This window comes from Pelophylax lessonae, assembly GCF_965119305.1.
Source record: "Pelophylax lessonae genome assembly, chromosome: 10".
Taxonomy (NCBI): domain Eukaryota; kingdom Metazoa; phylum Chordata; class Amphibia; order Anura; family Ranidae; genus Pelophylax; species Pelophylax lessonae.
In genome coordinates, this window is record NC_138777.1 from 157,670,168 (window position 1) to 157,690,718 (window position 20,551).

Below are 20,551 nucleotides of genomic sequence, written 5' to 3' on the forward strand. Positions count from 1 at the left end.
TTTTTAAGGGGCAGTAGTCCTATTCTGTCCTCTATGCAGGGAGCGACCCCCCCCCCCCACGTTTTTATTGCGGTGGTCCATTGTGGGCCCTTGGCCGGCATCCCCTTTGCGGGTTACTTAGCATATATGTATATAAGGTTCCATTAATCCTGTTTTTGTCTGGCAGTCTAGCTGGATAATATAACTGTATATATTTGTTCAATCCGTTTGTGTTACCGGTGTGTTTTTCATAAGGTGGAGTCTGTACTGTGTCCGCAAAACACTTGAATGCTAAAAGTCCCAATAATTTACATAATCCCGCCCCAGGGGGTGCAAGTAATTTTTTTCTTCTTCAAGTTGCAACACATAAATGAGGTTTGGTCCATCCTGTCGCTTAGCTTGAAAAGGCACAGGAGCGCGAAACATGTTGCTATAGTGACTAGGGATGATCGAACGGTTCGGGTGGACCATCGGTTCGACCCGAACATGGACTTTGAGGTTCGGCCGAATTCCGAACTTTTTGCTGAAAAAGTTCGGAATTCGGCAACCAGAACCGACCAAAATGCAATGGGACAGGAACTGGGCTTTAAAAGCCCGTGATTGGACCAGAACCATCAGTAAAAGCCAATTGAGGGGGCAGGAGAATGCTAGGAATGTGATTGGAGAGACTAGGGAGTCCAGAGGCCAATCATTAGTGAATACGCCCCCCAGTATACAAGATAGCCCCGCCAAATCTCTAGCATTTTAATACAGGACTGTGGAAGAGAGTGGAAGCAGTTCTGTTACTTCTGCTTCAAAGTGTCATTTAGCAATTATTAGTGTGATGAAAGGTATATCTAGTGTAGTTAGGGTACTATTTTCCACTATAGTTAGATTTAATAATCTAGTTTCTGTAGGGAAAGTGTTAAGTGTAAGGGGACCGTAGTGTAGGGTTACCTGACTGACTATGGCAGGGTGACAAAACCCTTCCATGTCAGGGTGACCGCTATAGAGAAAAGATCGTTTCCTCTTAGAACACTTACGGAACAGGATGGTGGCTTCTCCCCTGTCCCCCTGCTTTTTGCTGCAGGCGTTTTATAGGGCTTTTTTGAGGACATGTTTGGAGTCAGGCATGACATCTGAACTTCTGTGTAGGGGGATATAGATATATATATATATATATATATATATATATATATATATACACACACACACATATACATATATATATACATACACACACACACACACGTATGTATACACATATATAGGTGTGAAAGTAGCAGAAACCTATGCTTGCGCTAATGAAATAACAGGCATATGTCTCCGCTCCTATAACACCTATATGTGTGTATGTGTATAAATACATATAAGTGTGTGTGTGTGTGTATATATATATATATATATATATATATATATATATATATATATATATATATATATATATACACACACACATACATATACACACACACCTATACAGAATTTCAGATGTTTTGCCTGCCCCCAAAAAACGCCTGCTGCAAAAACACACCTGAGCGTAGTTTTTGTAGTTGGGCGTTTTTTTGGGCATTTTTTAGGCGTCTTTGGAGGCAGGCAAAACATCTGTACTTCTGTGTAGGGGTATAATTATATATTATATATATATATATACACACTTATATGTATTTATACACATAGGTGTTATAGGAGCGGAGACATATGCCTGTTAATTATTTCATTAGCGCAAGCATAGGTTTCTGCTACTTTCACACACATATATATATATATATATATATATATATATATATATATATATGTGTGTGTGGTGTGTGTGTGGTGTGTGTGTGGTGTGTGTGTGGTGTGTGTGTGGTGTATATATATATATATATATATATATATATATATATATATATATATATATATATATATATATATATATATATATATATATATATATATATATATATATATATATATATATATATATATATATATATATATATATATATATACCCCTACACAGAAGTTCTGATGTCATGCCCGACTCCAAACATGTCCTCAAAAAAGTCCAATAAAACGCCTGCAACAAAAAGCCGGGTGTAAAAGTAGCGAAGCTACTAACCTGTTCTATATTAATTCTAATACAAACAAACTTTTTTTTTTTTCTGGTTCTGGACATGCTACAGAGCTGAAACTTCACAGGTACACTTTTTAGACCCACCAGACACCAAATCCAAAGAAATCTCATTTTTTTTTCAATAATTGGCTCTCTATCAAAAATGACAATTTTTAAGAACTTTTTTTGTGTGTGATTAATAGTCCCTGGGGCATGACCCAGAACCCTAGGCACTTTTTAGGGGCATTTATTGGGTTTTAGAGCTTCAACTGTAAAATTCCTTTCTCCGAGTCCTCCGACAGTCGCCGCCTCCTCCAAGTCATCACTGTTGGGTATTGTCATCTGCTCCGCAGGAGTAGCTAGGCATATAGACTTAGTTAAAAACAAAAGGCATTTGCATGTATACACCCCTGGGGGCTGTCCCATCTGGTCAATACCCCCCTGCAGTGTCCACTCCCAACTCAGTTTGGTAGCATAGCAGTAAGTAACAAGAACCCCAATAGAGGGGCGGGGGCGGCGACTGTCGGGAGGACTCAGAAAGGAATTTTACAGGTAAGATTTTACAAAAATTCAGTTTTCTCTTACGTCCTCCGACAGTCGCCGCCTCCTCCAAGTCATCACTGTTGGGATGTCCCAAAGCAGTATAGACATGAGGGGTGGGAGACGCAACAGTAGAAGAGGCAACGCAGTACCCATATCAGAGAAAGGAACCTTACATACACTGTAAGAGAACCCACTGGGCAACAGAAAAAACAATGCTCAACAGGAGCCACCGCCCAGGAAAGCAAATACCAACAGCCAGGGACCCATAAAAAAACAAGGGTCCTTCATGGCACTGCCGCACTGAGAACTTTGCGGCCAAAGGAAGCATCAGCTGATGCCAGAACATCTACCTTGTAGAATTTGGAGAAAGTGTGCACCGACGACCAAGTCGCAGCCTTGCACACCTGGGCCACCGAGGCCCTATGCCAACAAGCCCAGGACGTACTCACAGATCTAGTAGAGTGCGCCTTAACAGGGAAGGGTGGAACCCGTTCCTTCAAAGCATAAGCCTGCTCAATGGTCTGTCTGATCCATTTGGCAATAGTTGCTGCGGACGCAGCCATGCCCTTCCGAGATCCCTCAGGAAGAACAAACAGGGAATCCGTTTTACGAAAGGATTCTGTAGACGACAGGTAAACCCTGATCGCCCGGACAACATCCAAAGAATGCAAAGCAATCTCCTTCGGATGCTTAGGCTTCGTGCAAAGCGAAGGCAGAACAATTTCCTCATTAAGGTGAAATTCAGTGACCACCTTGGGAAGAAAGGACGGGAGTGTTCTCAACACCACCTTATCCTTATGGATTACCAAGGGGAGCGGCAAGACAACGCCGCCAGCTCCGACACTCTGCGAGCCGAAGTGATCGCCACCAAAAAGTGGTCCTCTGCAATAGCGAACCGAAGGTACCTCTGGTGACCCTCGAAAATGGGGATGTGCAGATACGCATCCTTCAGGTCTATAGAGGCCAGGAATTCCCCTGGGCTCAGGGAGGCCACCACCGAACGGAGAGATTCCATACGGAACTTCCGAACGCGCACGAAGCGGTTCAGCGCTTTCAGGTCCAGAATAGGACGTACCTTGCCCTCCTTTCTGGGCACAGTGAACAGATTTGAATAAAATCCCCGAAACCTGTCCTGATGAGGCACCGGGACAATTACCCCCTGAGCAAGAAGGTCCTGCACCGCTTGATGCAAGTCCTGCAGACGCCCCAGAGGCCAATGAAGATTTGAGGGAAAAAAATCTGTCCGCCGGACGGGAAAGGAATTCGATCTTGTACCCTGATGGAATGATTTCCTGAACCCACCTGTCCGAAATTCGGAGCAGCCAAGGTTGGAGGAAACCACGCAAATGTCCCCCCACCCCTGAAACGGGTGAGGGCGCCCCTTCAGGCAGAGGCTGATTGACCCGCCGAGCCAGCATTGCTGGACTTCTGCTTGCCCGCCCAGGGCTTCTTCTGGCTACCTTGGCCCTTGAAGGGCTTGCCCTTGGATTGGTTCCGAAAGGCACGAAAGGAACCCTGATTGGGCCGGGAGGTGGAACCCCGCTTGCCTCGAAAGGACTTTTTCTTCAGGTTCTGGGGCAGCATGGTGCTCTTGCCCCCGTGACGCCCTTTACCAAGGTATCCAATGCCTCGCCAAAAAGGCGAGAACCAGCATAGGGAAAATCAGCAACTGTTTTCCGTAATGTCTGGTCAGCCGACCAGCTCTTCAGCCAGATCAGTCGACGGTTAAGCACCGCAACACTAGACATGACTCCTTGGTGAATTTGATCCACCATAGCCAGCCGGGCAGGTGGAACAGAAATCGGACATGAGGTTGCTCCTAAGCACCTTAGTCCAATCAGCCTAGTCCAATCAGCCACCGCTTGAGCCACCAAAACAAACGCGAAAACAGGTTTGAGCAAGGAACCCGCCACCGTGTAGGAATGGCGGGCTAGAGACTCCAACCATCTGTCCGTAGGATCCCGAAAAACCGGGGTCTCCTCTGTAGGAATTAAAGTAGCCTTGTTTAACACGACCACAGTGTGATCCACTTGAGGGGGCACACACCATCGCGATTCCGTAGCTGGTGCAAAGGGATAAAGTAATTTAAACCGACTAGGTACCAGGAATGGACGTTTCAAAGTGCGCCACAGTTCATTAACAGTGTAATGAAACTCAGCGGGGCAGGGAAAAACCTGCGCCGACTTGCGGGTCCTGTGTGTCCCAAAAGAGGACACAATACACTGAGGATTGGGCTCATCCTCCAAATGTAGTGTTTCCTTCACAGAAACAATCAATTAATCCATGGTCGCGCGTTCTTCAGGCGACCCCGGGGGAGAAGCATCAACCCCCTCCACCTCCGCCTCCCCCTCAGACCCCAGCGGGTCCAAGGATGAGCGAGACCCTGAAAAGGGCACGCCCGCCGCAGCAGCCATATCACCATCTGAAATCAGAGGAGAGAGATAATCTGGGCCTCTTTCTAGCAGCACGTTCAGCCATCAGCACCTCCATTTTGGACACTAAGGACACCACTACAGTGGCCAAATCAGGCATAACAGGTGAAAAAAATAGTGCAATAAAAAGGGTACTGTCCCTTTAACACCGCTGCGGAGTGCGCAGCCCACCGCTATATGAACAGTGACAAAAGACCCCCAATAGGAGAAGAAAACTGAGCCAGAAATGACAAAACAGAAGGTTATGGAAGAGACAGTCTGCAGAGCCCCACAGAGTGTTACCACCCAGATCGCTGCTTCAGAGGAAAAGGAAGTGAGGTCATGAGAGGCTGAACTATAAGCTGCAAAGGACTCAGTGAAAATGGCTGCCCATAGAACTGAATGGGAGACTTCGGGAAAATGGCCGAACATGTGCGGAACGATCGTTCTGCCACAAGCAAGATGGCGCCAAAACAGCATGTAAATCAGCCCACAGTGAAGGCAACATGCTAGCCCAAAGTAAAGATGGCGGACCGCGCGGTTTTCCCCCCGCTGCGGTCGCCACACACATCGCCTGCACCCCCAGTGAAAGCACCCAAGTGACACAGGGAAAAGGGCTCCCACAACCACACAGCACCATAGCGCTGCGTATGTATAAAGGACCCCCGCAGGGATCACAACAGGGAGGCCCACACCGGCACAGACATGGGGGACACACAGCAACACAGGACTGCCACCCCAGACAGAGGCCCCACACAGAAGTATTTACCTGTACCAAATGGCGTGGGGAGCCTCTCAGAACGGAAAAGTCGCTGTCCTCATCTGACAGGGAATGCCGTTAGCCAAGGACATTACACCGCAGTATCGCAGATGTGTCCAGTGAGGTAGCCACCCCACGGCTGCATCCCTGCTGCGAGCAGGGATGGGTCGTTCATAATGCCAGGACGAACCACGGCTGAATGCTCGATGGCGGGCTGGGGGTCCCTCTGACCCTCTGCCCTGGAGAACCAGGGCGGTCAGTCAGATTCCCAGCTCCGCATGAATCCATCTTCATCAGAAGTATCGACTAAAACTAAAGCTGACAAAATAAACAGCTAGTAAATCAAAGAAATAACTGACATTTTCAAAGAAAATCAAATAAAAAAAGATTAGAAAGCCTGAGACTGTAGCCCCAGCACAGGGAAGCCTAACTACTCCTGACGCTAGACAGAAACTGAGTTGGGAGTGGTCACTGCAGGGGGGTATTGACCAGTGGGACAGCCCCCATGGGTGTGTATATGCAAATGCCTTTGTTCTTTTGACTAAGTCTTATGCCTAGCTACTCCTGCGGAGTGGAAGTCAATACCCAATAGTGTTGACTTAGAGGAGGCGGCGACTGTCCGAGGACGTAAGAGAAACAAAAGTTTTCCCTACAGTTCTACTTTAAGAAAACTGTCTGGCATCCCCCCAAACACCATTCTGTTGTCTCTGGCAGAGCCGCTGTGAGTGGGAAGAAACGCAGGAAGGCAGAGAGGTTTCTGCATGCCCACTAGTGATTCCTTTCTGCAGTCATCAAGTTCTGGACTGAGTATCTTGTAATAGCCAAAAAACAGTAGCCAGTCACCAGAGCAGATTTAAATTTAAAAGGCAGTCTAGGCATACATAGTGTCCTGCCACCAGACAGACCTAGCCCAAATAGAAAAAAGGAAGGTCATCATAGCTGATAATCCCCTAAAAATGCCCAGTTATCTAGGCTGCTTGTAAAGCAAGTACTGCCCACAATAACCTCAGGTACACGTAAAAGGGAAAAAAATCCCTGAAACAGCAAGAGGCTTTGGGATTGTTTTACCATTTATTTTTTTTCTATTGGTTGAACAAGATGTACTGGTGTCTTTTTTCAACCTCACTATGTAACAAGTAAGTCTTTAGAGGTGAAACACAAAAAACTGCCGCACCTCCGGTCCTGTTAACTGCAAGAAATCCCCAAATAAACTGTCTTGACATGAATAGCGGAGTCCTGTGTAAAGTGAAACAGATGGATTGTCACCCTTGCAGAGTGTACCATTCTGTACAGTATAACAAACTGTGAAATACTGCACTCCTTGGCTAACTGGAGAAACTTCCAGGATTTCCAACATTTTCCCAGAATCTACCAAAAGCAGTTGATAAAAGTAAATCTTCCAATTCAAACAAAAATATGGAAGAGAAACCTATATTCTCCTAGGGATACTAAGTGAAACTGAGCAGGGGTGAGGTGGGGGGGTTATAGTCTCGGGGGCTGGCCTTCGGTTTTCTATGCACTTGTGTTTATTTACCCTCTAATGCTTTGGCCAGCTGTTTTTTACATGCAAAGTAAACTATATGATGCTGCTAATATAAGAAAAAACAGAACAGTACTAAGACTGAGCTGAAGCTGTTTGTTCACAACACACCTCATGATGATTTTTCTCCTCGTCAAGATTCACCATGCTCCAGCCAACATTTTCTTCTCCATCAGACTCTCCTCCTTCTTTCTCAGATTCCTCATCTTCTTTCTCAAAGTCCTAGGAAAAAGTCATACAGGACTAGTTAGACCCCTACAAGTATAAGCTAGCATAAAGCAGAGCTAGGTAACTGGTACCTCAATAAATTGCCTCATACCATTAAATCTTCTTGATCTTCTCTGTTCCCTGCCAGACCATAGGTTGGAATCTCCCCAAGTGTTCTGCAGAATTCAGAGGTTGCATTGAAAACAATGGACCCCTTCTTATCATCATCATCTTCTTCATCTTGACTCTTCTGAGAAGTCAGCTTTTTTACCATTGAAACAACCTTAATATAATAAGAGTAAACAAAGAGCAAATGTGAAGCACAGTAGTGTAAAATAGAAAGTTAATCAAGCCCATTACCATGAAATTTTGCAAAAAACAAAAATTATGTTCCTCAAAGTGGAAGAAAACCTAAAAAATATAAAACCGATAGGTAGAATTTTTATGGCAGAAGAGACACCAACTTGTGTCTTTAGTCAAGCCCCTTTCCTACCTGCCAATATTTGGACACTGAGCCACACATGTGCAGCTCCGCTTACGTTTACAGCAGGTTCTATGCCTTAAGGATCTGACTCAGCAGTGACTTATGCCCCGTACACACGTGCAGATTGTCTGCAGACTTACCAAAACCATATAATATGAGGTCAAACCTAAACACTTTCAATTTGTATGCAATCCGGCAGGCCCTTGCACTACATAGAAAAGGTAAGTCTGCAGACAAAAGTCTGCAGATAATCTGCACGTGTGTACGGGGCATTAATCCAAAGAGTTTTAACCTGAAAAGAAGACAGTGAGAAGAAAGCATCACCCCTAAGAGGAGCATAGCATAGCTATTATGTGCCAATATGCTTGCTGTGCATACTAGCATGTTATGGCATAAAGCTTCTGGGCAAATTCGGGATCTGCAAAACTACAGCGAGCAGGCCAAACTTAGCCCACTGTAACATTTTATCTGGCCCGCAGTGGATGCGCCAACCATAACCCTTCCACAGTCCCCAAGCAGGTTCCTCATCTCCTTTTACTGTGGTTGGGTGCTAGAATTCTGTGTGTCTTAGCATTCAGTGACGCGGTTGCCCTGCTTCCCTAAGCATTCAGTAAATAACCTGACTTTCTCCATCCAGACATGCTGGGCACAGTTGGACGTAAAGAGGGCTTATTCATTCAATACAATTTATGCATTAATTTCCAAGACTTTTTTTCGATCCTAGAATATTTGTAAAACATACTTGGCCCCTACACTGAAAGATTTAGAGACACCACCCTACATGATTAAAGAATAAATGCACATTCCAAATGCAATGCCATGGTAAAGACTCAACCAGACCCAACATGTTTTTAGCCCCCTCGCTACAGGGTAAGATTTCTCCCATATTATTGACCCTCCAGTGAAAACCACTTTTTCCCCATTTTAATAGGCCATTATCCTTCTAGCAAATTTAACGTTTGTCACCATAACGCATGTGGGAGAAAAAAAAAAAAATCTTTTGAATCTATTGTCACGAATTGCAGTTATCAGATGAAACATTTCACTACCTGTTCTACCAAAAACAGTGTATCTACTTACCTGCCCATGCAAAAAAACAATACACGGGCTGGACTACATGATCCTTTTTCGTAACAGTCAATGGGCATATTGCCAACATTAAAAAGGGCTTAACTTATTATAGCATCCCTAAACACTATCTGCGGTATCAGAACAGGTACCCTAGGGGCACGTAGTTCCTTGTCATTGACAAATATGTACCCCCCGGGGAGTTGGATACAATAAAGGGGGTGTTTCAGATTTAAGAATTGAGGTCCTACTCCCAACATGGAATGAATGTGGAGTGGGACATCAATGTGTTTATAATTACTTCATGAGCCGATACACTGTTTGATCCCCATGATGTTTCAACCCAAAAGAAATTCACCCAGGGGTTTTTTTTGCAGCAAACAACTATGGATAATACATTTTGTAAAATACATTTTATTTAGCCAGATATTTAAAAGGTTCCACATAGGATAAAATATGAGCTCTGGTTCAATATTGTAATCTGAGCTCTTATATTATCCTATGTGGAACCTTGTAAATATCCAGCTAAATAATTTTTTTTTTTTTTTAAAAATTGTTATCCATAGTTGTTTGCTGCAAAAAAAAAAAAACCCTGGGGGAATTATTTTTTTTGGCAATACAAAATTTGGGGTGTGCAGTCGTCTTCTCTTTATATGGTATTTTTTTTTTCCATTTGTCATGTTATTTCAACCCTAACTGGCCTGGATGATTGGTTTCTGCTATAGGGGGAATATATTATAATATATATTTATCCAGGGGAAGATTATTTAGATTTTTAGTATAAAATGTACATAATTTATTTACTTGTGTTAGTTACTTGTTTAGTTTTAGGAGTTCCCCTTACCTTCCCTGATTATAGGAAGTCTATTTGGTTACCAGCCTGACGGAATTGTAAACTTAGCCACAAGAGGGCAGTGTGTATACAGCCCTGAGATATAATTGTATAGACATAATTGTCAACAGTGTTATTTTGGCATCAAATTTTGATTTAGTTTTAGCCTTTGACTAAAATGCCATTTTAGTTTTAGTCCCATTTTAGTCACCTGGAATGGTTTTAGTCTTAGTCAACTAAAATCTCCAGTACATTTTAGTCAAATAAAATCATTTTAGTAAAGAAAGAAAATTTGTGTTTAGTTATTTATTAAATAAAGGTTTGAACAAACTCGCAGATAGATTTAGCCAATCTGGACGGTCTGAGGAGGCCTGTAATGCTGCACAGTGCTCTGAACGGTGGTCTAAGGGGGAGGCCTGTAATGCTGCACAGTGCTCTGAACGGTGGTCTAAGGGGGAGGCCTGTAATGCTGCACAGTGCTCTGAACGGTGGTCTAAGAGGGAGGCCTGTAATGCTGCACAGTACTGGATGGTGGTCTGAGGGGAGGGAGGTCTGTAATGCTGCAAAGAGCTGGATGGTGGTCTCAGCTCTAAAGGATGACCTGTAATGCACAGTGCTCTGGATGCAAGTTGTCTGGGAAGAGGCCTGTAATTGTAATGTACACACTCCAGTGCTCTCTGCTCTGGACAGTTGTCATCAAGAGTGGGACTCTCGTTGGGAGGCCTGTAATGCACAGTGCTGCTCTGGATGGTCGTCTGAGGGCTCAGAGGCCGGTAATGCTGGATGCAGTTTGCTAACTGCTGCCAAGCACGCTACAGACATGAGTCGCTTCCTTGCTGGGAGCAGAAGCAGGCGGAGCTCCATGGAAACCAGACGTTCATGAGTGTAAACATCCCTGCCTCACAATTGCGTTTAGTTTTCATTAATTATCAAAAACTTTTATTTTCGTCATAGCATTCATCAGTGGACAAAATTGTACTTTTGGAAATAAAAAGGGAGGCGAGTGGCGCTGCCAATAGAAAAGGAAGGTAATCCTAGAGCTTATTGTATCCTAAGGTCAAATCAGCCTTGTATGAGGTAGATAAATATATGCACCCTAAATTATGAAGAGCACATGCAAACTTCACACATACACTAAATATATGAAAAATGAATACATAAATATGTGACTTCTGGTGTGATATAAATATGTGCAAATATGTTAAGGTGACTGAGTGATAAAATAAATAGTGGAAAAATCCACACAAATCCATATAAAGTGCAAACGTGCTTCAATAGATTAAGAAAAACCACTATATATATATATATATATATATATATATATATATATATATATATATATATATATATATATATATATATATATATATATATATATATATGTTACCCGGATCACACCTGGGATTTTGAGGTATACAGTACACGATCCCCAGTACTGTTTACATCCATCTGATAGGACCCTTACTGAGGCCAATAAACATCTGAGGAACCGCTTGACTACCAGGGAAGGATATAGGAGCCATATTTATATAGGCCCATTACCCCTGTAGGGGTACCTACATCGGTCCTGGGAGAGTGGGGAGCACTTTGAACCCACCATACCGGCCACACTTAAGGATCCATTGGAGACGCATTGATTACCACGGCTGTGAAGCCACACTGCTATTAACTGCACTGAAGCACTTTTCTCTGCCATTTGGGACTATTATTTATCACACACCACCTTGCACGGAAATTTGGAATCGTGCGATTTGGACTTCACCTAGTTTTGCCATTATAAGTTTCACATATTTTTTAAATATTTAATGTTTTAAGTTTTTTCCTTTGCGATTTAACCCCATCAACATATTTTGCAATTATTTATTTATTGTCACTATATTATGGACACTAATGTTTTTGTCTGCACATCCACTCTTTAGTGGTTTTTCTTAACCGCTTGCCGACCGCCGCACGACTATTTACTGCGGCGGTCAGCCCCTCAGAGGCAGAGCGACGTAGTACTACGTCGCTAGCCTGTGAGGGTCTAGGCAGCAAGCGCGCGCCCCCGGAGGCGCAGTCACGGACCCCCCCGCGCATGTGACCGGCAGACCCGATGTCTGCCGGTCACTCGGCGATCGTCGGTGCAGAGGAAGAAAGGCGGGCGGCTGATGTAAACAAGCCGCCTGTCATTCTCCCCTGTGTAGAAATAGTGATCATACGATTCTATGTAGGACCGTTGATCACTGTTCCTACACCTCAAGCCACAGCCAATCACAGTTCGAATCATGCCCCTAGGGACACACATAACCCCTCCCTCAAAAAAAAAAAGTTAACCCCTTCACTGCCAGTGTAATTTTACAGTAACAGTGCATATGTATAGCACTGATTACTGTAGAAATGTCACTGGTAACCCCAAAAGTGTCAAAAATGTCAGTCAAGGGTCCGATCTGTCCACCGCAAAAAAAAAAAAAAAAAAAAATCGCAGATCGCCGCCATTACGCTTTAAAAGAAAAAACAACAAAAATGACAAAAAATTTTCCTTGTGTTAGTGAACGCAATAACTTTTGCGCAAACCAATCAAAATACGCTTTTTGTGATTTTTTTTACCAAACATATGTAGCATAAAACAAATTGGCCGAAAATGTTAAAAAATTTAGATTTTTTACATTTTTTTTGGGGGAATTTCATATAAAAAATGTGAAAAATATTGTTATTTTTGCAAAATTTACGCTTTTTTTTGTTTATAGCACATGATCAAAAGAATCGCACAGGTGATCAAATACCACCAAAAGAAAGCTCCGTTTTATAAATTTTAAATCCGAAGCTATGGGAATACATTTACCTAGTAGAACATTATTGCAGTTGAAACAGAACTTTACATTTAAATGGACAAAAAGAGCATTAAGGCCGGCACGGATCTTTGAACTTAATTTTACTTCTCTGCGGACGAAAATTCGCCTTAAGTTAGAGAAGTGGCATACAGGTCTGCATTCATGGTTTGGCAGGTGCAATCCGATCAAGATGACTTTATTACCTACATTTTTGTATCTATTTCAAACATTACCTATTAAGATCCCAGTTTATTATTTCAAACAAATAAACTCACTATTCATTTAAATTTGTCTGGGCACATAAGAAGCCCCGCCTTTCAAGACAGTTATTGACGCTACCTAAAAAATTAGGGGGAGCGCCACTCCCAGACATGCGGAAATACTTTCAGGCTTCTCATCTGCGAAGGCAAATCGACTGGTGTCGCCATGGGGACTCTAAACTATGGGTACAAATTAAACAGGCATCTTCCCCTATCCCCCTTAACAGAGCACTATGGTGCTATGAATATCTTCCGATAGAGGTGAGGGCACACCAGTTAATAGGTACGACGCTCCAAATATGTGCACAAATTTGCTCTCAAAACTCTCTCCTCATGTGATTCACCATTATACCCAGTTTTAGGGAACCCAAAATTTATGATGGGGTTAGAGGCACAACCTTTCAGATCTCTTAGAGAGACAGGTCTTTTCCAGGCCTCACACTTTCTAAGAGAGGACAAATGGCCTACATTAGAAAACGGTAAACGAGGCGGATGTTTTTAGACTCCCTTTCTGGAACGCATTGCAATTATCCCACTTTTTACATTCGATTCCTAACTCTCAGAACTATAATCGTCAACTGACAACTTATGAAAATTATTGTACAGATGAAGGGAGTCTTACACATGCAATATCTAAAATCTACAGCCTGATAAATATACCTGTAGTGCAATACCAGCTGCCCTACTTCGATAGATGGGAGAGGGAAATGTCTAGTTTTCCCACCAGAGCAGAGACCGCATATGATCAACTTGGTCTTTAAAACTTCGATATGTACTAAATATCAAGAGATAAATTTTAAAATCCTAACAGGATGGTACTATACTCCATACAAGCTACACAAAATTTCGATTAATAATTCTGACCGCTGCTGGCGCTGCCTGGAGGGAGAGGGCACATTATTGCACATCTTCTGGGACTGTCCTAAATTGACAAAATACTGGGAAAAAATAGGAGAGATTATGTAAAAGTTTACAGAGGCCGAGATTCCGTAAGATCCGGCCTTTTTTCTCCTACAATTAAGTAATATGCCAGTGAAAAGATATAGAAAATCGGTGATATGCCAGCTTGCAAATGCAGCTAGATCATGTATACCCCTTAATTGAAAAAACAAACGCCACCAACAATAGCAGATTGGATACAGAAAATAGAAGAAATAAATAAAATGGAGGATCTGGTAATGACCGCTCACCATAAAAGGGAAAAATATTTAGAGACGTGGGGAGCATGGAACTCATTTATCGTTTCGAAAGAAGGTAAAACCCTACTTAAAATGTGATTTCTGGATCAGAAAGAATACGAAACTACGAGAGACACTTGGGTCAATTGTTTAATGTCTTGATAAGAGAGGGAGAAGATAGGTTTCCCCTTTTTTTTTGGGGGTTGTGTTTTTTTTGTTATTCGAGTACGTACATACATACATACATACATATATAAAAAAATAGAAAAGATAGGGTAGGTAGAGGTTGTCCAGACCGAGAGGGGAAGATCAGAGCAGGGTAAGAGGTAGAGATTGACCTGATGAAGGTTAAGAGAAGAGAGGAGATCCCAATAGTTAGACACTTGTATTCATTTTGATGTAATAAGAATTTTATGTTGACTGTTAAAGCATATGATTATATGGCGCTCTGTTCTGGTTTCTTACCTCCTATTACTTATACAGCCTTATTACAAACCCTTAATAAAAAAATTTTATATTTGAAGGGAGGAAAAAAAAAAAAAAAAAAAAAAAAAAAAAAAAAAAAAAAAAAAATCGCACAGGTGATCAAATACCACCAAATGAAAGCTCCGTTTGTGGGGAAAAAAAGGACGTCAAATTCGGTTAGGTACAGCGTCGCACGACCGCGCAATTGTCCGTTAAAGTCACGCAGTGCCGAATTACAAAATAGGCCCTGGTCAGGAAGGGGGTAAAATCTTCTGGGGCTTAAGTGGTTAATATATTGAAGAACATTTGCACTTTATATTTGGATGTGTGATTTTTCCACTATTAATTTTATCACTCAGTCACCTTAACATATTTGCACATATTTATATCACACCGGAAGTCACATATTTATGTATTCATTTTTCATATATTTAGTGTATGTGTGAAGTTTGCATGTGCTCTTCATAATTTAGGGTGCATATATTTATCTACCTCATACAAGGCTGATTTGACCTTAGGATACAATAAGCCCTACGATTACCTTCCTTTTCTATTGGCAGCGCCACTCACCTCCCTTTATTTCCAATGGCAGCTATTTACATATAATAATTTGTATGGATAGACAAATTTATCCTAAGCGCGGATCCTTTTCTCTCACAAAATTGTACTTTTAGTTTTGTTTTCGTCACTTTAAAAAGGCAGCTGGCAAAAATTTTTCTGAAAATGTTTTCGCTGGTAAGCATGTTCAATCTCACCCCTGGGTGTTGGATGCACGTGCCGTGGTGACTCTCTTGGGCAACATTGGTGGTCCCTTATAGCAACTATTGGAACTGAACATTCGTAGCTCTTTGTACTTGGACTTTAATCACATCCTTACTTGACTTTCTTGCAGACATTTACTCATTGGCATTTTACATTTTGTACATGCATTTTTGTGATTATTGTATTTTGTATGTATATGCTTTAATTTTTTCACATTTATTTACAATATCAATTGTGTATTACACATAGCGCAGAACTTCTCTCTATAGTTCATTGAGAACTACAAGCCATCGACTGCAAAGGATGGCGGTACCTGTAGTTCATTCAGAGCTCTTTTCAAATAGTGACAGCAGGTGCGGGGAGAAGATCCCGCTGGGGTGGGGTGGGAGGAACAGAGATGCACCGAAAAATTTGATTTTTGTACTTACCGTAAAAACCATTTCTCTGGGTTCATCGACGGACACAGCGCTCCATTAAATCATAACTAGTGGGTTATATTACCTCCTCCAGGAGTAGGACTAGGCAGAACAAAAAACACCTGGCTACCCCCAAGGACCATCCTCAGCTGGTATAAAACCCCCCTTCTCTGCTCTAGGTATTCAATTTAGTAGCAAGCAGTATTAGAAGTATTAAAACTCCAGAGGGGTGGGTGTTGTGTTCATCAAACTCAGTTAAATGGATTTTACAGTGAGCACAAAAATCCCATTTTCTCTTGTTTATCGACGGACACAGCACTCCATAAATCATAACTACTGGGACGTCCAAAAGCAGTGTCAAAAGGAAAATGAGGGGTGGGGAAAATAACCCAAGGCTAAACATAAGGGCCCTAACAAGGACACAGGAGCCCCATCTGAAAAATAAAAATTTTAAGAAAAACACCCCCTCTTTAACCACTTAAGCCCCGGAGGATTTGGCTGCTAAAGGACCAGGGTTTTTTTTGCGATTTTTTACTGCGTGACTTTAACGGACAATTGCGCGGTCGTGCGACGCTGTACCTAAACGAATTTGACGTCCTTTTTTTCCCACAAACAGAGCTTTCTTTTGGTGGTATTTGATCACCTGTGCGATTTTTTGATCACGCGCTATAAACAAAAAAAGAGCGTAAATTTTGCAAAAATAACAATATTTTTCACATTTTTTTTATATGAAATTCCCCCAAAAAAAAAGTAAAAATCAAAATTTTTTAACATTTTTCGGCCAATTTGTTTTATGCTACCTATGTTTGGTAAAAAAAAAAAATCGCAAAAAGCGTATTTTGATTGGTTTGCGCAAAAGTTATCGCGTTTACTAACAAAGAGAAAGATTGTCATTTTTGGTGTTTTTTTTTTTAACGCGTAATGGCGGCGATCTGCGATTTTTTTTTCGGTACTGCGACATTGCGGCGAACAGATCGGACCCTTGACTGACATTTTTGACACTTTTGGGGTTACCAGTGACATTACTGCAGTAATCAGTGCTATACATATGCACTGTTACTGCAAAAATGACACTGGCAGGGAAGGGGTTAACTTTATTGGACAGGGAGGGGTTAAGTGTGTCCTAGGGGCGTGCTTTCTACTGTGTAGGGACATTCCTATTGGTGTAAAAGCAAAGATCAACCGTTCTACATAGTAGAACGGTCAGATCTTTACTTTTACACAGGGAGAACTGACAGGCAGCTTGTTTACACAAGCTGCTCTGTCTTTCTCCCTTCACAGGAGCGATCGCAGTGTGACTGGCGGACATCGAGTCCGCCGGTCACACGCACTGACTTGCCTGTGAACGAGCCGCGGCAGGCGCGCGCCTCGGCGGGCGCGCGCCCGCCCGCGATAGGCTCGCAAGTCAGTGACAGGCGAGTGACGTACCGATACGTCACTCTGCCTGGCCGGGGCTGACCGCCGCAGTATATAGTCGTGCGGCGGTCGGCAACCGGTTAACAGCAGCCTGCAAAACTTCTGCAGCCAAAAGAAGCATCCGCAGATGCCAAAAGTATCTACTTTGTAGAATTTGGTCAAAGTATGCATCGATGACCAAGTGGCTGCCTTGCAAACTTAAACTGACGCTTGATGACAGAAGGTCCAATAAGTACTCAGAGCCAGAGTAGAAAGCACAGTGACAGGGAAAGGAGGAACCTGACCTTTAATGGAATAGGCCCGAGTCACTGTCTGCCTGATCCATCTGGAGATGGTAGCTGAAGAAGCGTAAAGATAGTAGAATAAATCGGCGGTTAATTAATCACAAAATAATCATGGGCATAGCAAGAATAGATGAACATCAGAGCTAAGAATGACAATCATATATAAAAGAAATCACTATGATAAAAGTGATGTGATAAAGTGCACTGTGCTAAAGGTGCAAGATGGTGAACCACAATAAATGATAAATATAAAATCTTAAGTCACTGAAAACAAACAAATACAAAAATAAAGTGACAGTGAATAAAGTGCACTGTGTTGAAACGCTGATTCAGTAAAAACTGACCAGGAAAAGCATAAAAAGTGATTAAAAAAAAAAAAAAAAAAAACAAAAAAAAAATCACAATATAGATAAATGAGTGCAAAAAGAAAAAAAAGCAAGTACCCCAAAACGCAGGGGGGGGGGGGTAAAAACAGCAGTTAATAGATAAGCTGAAAGTCCTTGTAAAAAAAAAAAAAAAAAAAAACAAATAAAGAATGTTCATAAAAAGAGACAATTTCCTAATGAAAAGTTGAACAGACAAGGACTCACTGCTCAAGGTGGTGCAATTGCCTGATGACTCACACAGGTGCATGCCCCGGCTCGCCTCCGTGAAAACTTGATAAAGGAAAAGGAATTGGCAGCACTCCGGGTTGAGTCAAAATCCAGATTTATTGACTGGACATCCAAATAATGACAATCGTGACAAGGTAGACGCGTTTCACACACTGACTGTGTGCTTAATCATTACTGATACCGATAATGATTAAGCACACAGTCAGTGTGTGAAACGCGTCTACCTTGTCACGATTGTCATTATTTGGATGTCCAGTCAATAAATCTGGATCCTAATGAAAAGTGCTGGAGTCTAAACAAGTTGCCGGATGTGCGGGAAACTGAAATAATTTGCGGCCTGCAAGTGCCCACTGGCTGGGGGGGACCACTGGATCTAGATTATCTACTCTAGCCCCTCACCCAGTCTGGCAGTTGATTGTAGATCCAGAATTTTTGCTTTTGACACCAAAATTTCCAGTCGGTGTACATCTAGGTGGAACATATAACAATATGTTCCCAAAGGTGAACTTGTCCTTTTAGATTCTGGATTCCAAATAGGTGTAAAAGGAATTCCTTTAAGCTCCTAGCCTGCACAATATTCACCATTACTGCGCCACCTTCCAAAATAGAAAATATCTACATTAGTGGTATGGTCTTGGCATTGCAAGACACGGCAATGATTGTTTGAAGTTATTATAAATCCTATAGGACATCTAGCAAAAAAGTTCACTCTAGGATTTAAAAACCACCCAACATGAACAACGTGTAGGAGTGTTTGTGTATATTTTGTAGTCATGACAAATGAAATCACCACTATTTGTATCAGACACTGCCCAGTGTCAAAAAATTACACTAAAGGGGTAAGAGACAGTGACCCTCATTACCTGGTAAAACAGATGCATTGCATGTATTTTCATATTAGGAAACCCATGCTTTAGGGCTTGATGGGGATTCTAACTTATCTTGGTTTGTTTTAGGCTAAACCTTTTTTGCACAACAGCATGCATACTAGGAGTCAGGATGCAACCTAAATTTGTGGGGGAAGTGCTATTTCAGACCCGCGAGTCTCTGCTGTGCACCCGGGCCAGTTTTGTTATCCCTAATTTGTGTGCGGTGGCAGCCATAGGATATTACACACATACAGTCCATAAATATTGTGACAACACAATTCTAATCTTTTTGGCTCTATACACCACCACAATGGATTTGAAATGAAAGAAATATGTGCTTTAACTGCAGACTTTAAGCTTTAATTTGAGCGTATTTACATCCAAATCAGGTGAACGGTGTAGGAATTACAACAGTTTGTATATGTGCCTCTCACTTTTTAAGGGACCAAAAGTAATGGGACAGATTAACAATCAAATCAAACTTTCACTTTTTAAATACTTGGTTGCAAATCCTTTGCAGTCAATTACAGCCTGAAGTCTGGAACGCATAGACATCACCAGACGCTGGGTTTCATCCCTGGTGATGCTCTGCCAGGCCTCTACTGCAAATGTCTTCAGTTTCTGCTTGTTCTTGGGGCATTTTCCCTTCAGTTTTGTCTTCAGCAAGTGAAATGCATGCTCAAATCAGATTCAGGTCAGGTGATTGACTTGGCCATTGCATAACATTCCACTTCTTTCCCTTAAACTCTTTGGTCTTTTGCAGTATGCTTTGGGTCATTGTCCATCTGCACTGTGAAGCGCCGTCCAATGAGTTCTGAAGCATTTGGCTGAATATGAGCAGATATTGCCCGAAACACTTCATAATTCATCCTGCTGCTTTTGTCAGAAAGTCAAATCAATACAAGAGAATCAGTTCCATTGGCAGCCATATATGCCCACGCCATGATACTACCACCACCATGCTTCACTGATGAGGTGGTATGCTTTGGATCATGAGCAGTTCCTTTCCTTCTCCATACTCTTCTCTTCCCATCACTCTGGTACAAGTTGATCTTGGTCTCATCTGTCTATAGGATGATGTTCCAGAACTGTGAAGGCTTCTTTAGATGTTTGGCAAACTCTAATCTGGCCTTCCTGTTTTTGAGGCTCACCAATGGTTTACATCTTGTGGTGAACCCTCTGTATTCACTCTGGTAAAGTCTTCTCTTGATTGTTGACTCTGACACATACACCTACCTCCTGGAGAGTGTTCTTGATCTGGCCAACTGTTGTGAAGGGTGTTTTCTTCACCAGGGAAAGAATTATTTAGTCATCCACCACAGTTGTTTTCCGTGGTCTTCCGAGTCTTTTGGTGTTGCTGAGCTCACCGGTGCGTTCCTTCTAGGGCTGCAACTAACGATTATTTTGTCTGTCGACTACTCAAACGATTATTTTTAATTTATTTTTTTTGCTTAATCAAGTGTCTTTTTTTGATTAGCTAATTAATCCTTTGAATAACTTTAAAAAATGATATGTACAACTTCTCATATAATATTTCAACTTTTATTAAATTTTTTCCAAAAAATACTTCAATGTG

The 20,551-nt window shown here is 42.1% G+C and overlaps 1 protein-coding gene across 1 annotated transcript in view; it reads right to left on the reverse strand.

Annotated features, from left to right (window-relative positions):
* Positions 1–20,551, reverse strand: part of SART1 (spliceosome associated factor 1, recruiter of U4/U6.U5 tri-snRNP) — a gene marked incomplete at its 3' end in the record, with an annotated part of 162,008 nt that overhangs the window by 70,073 nt on the left and 71,384 nt on the right. Inside the window, exons 14-15 of the mRNA XM_082270180.1 lie at positions 7,630–7,800; positions 7,422–7,532 (exon numbers count right to left, since the gene is read on the reverse strand). Coding sequence (XP_082126306.1) covers positions 7,422–7,532; positions 7,630–7,800 — 282 coding nt within the window. The remainder of the gene's footprint in view (positions 1–7,421; positions 7,533–7,629; positions 7,801–20,551) is intronic.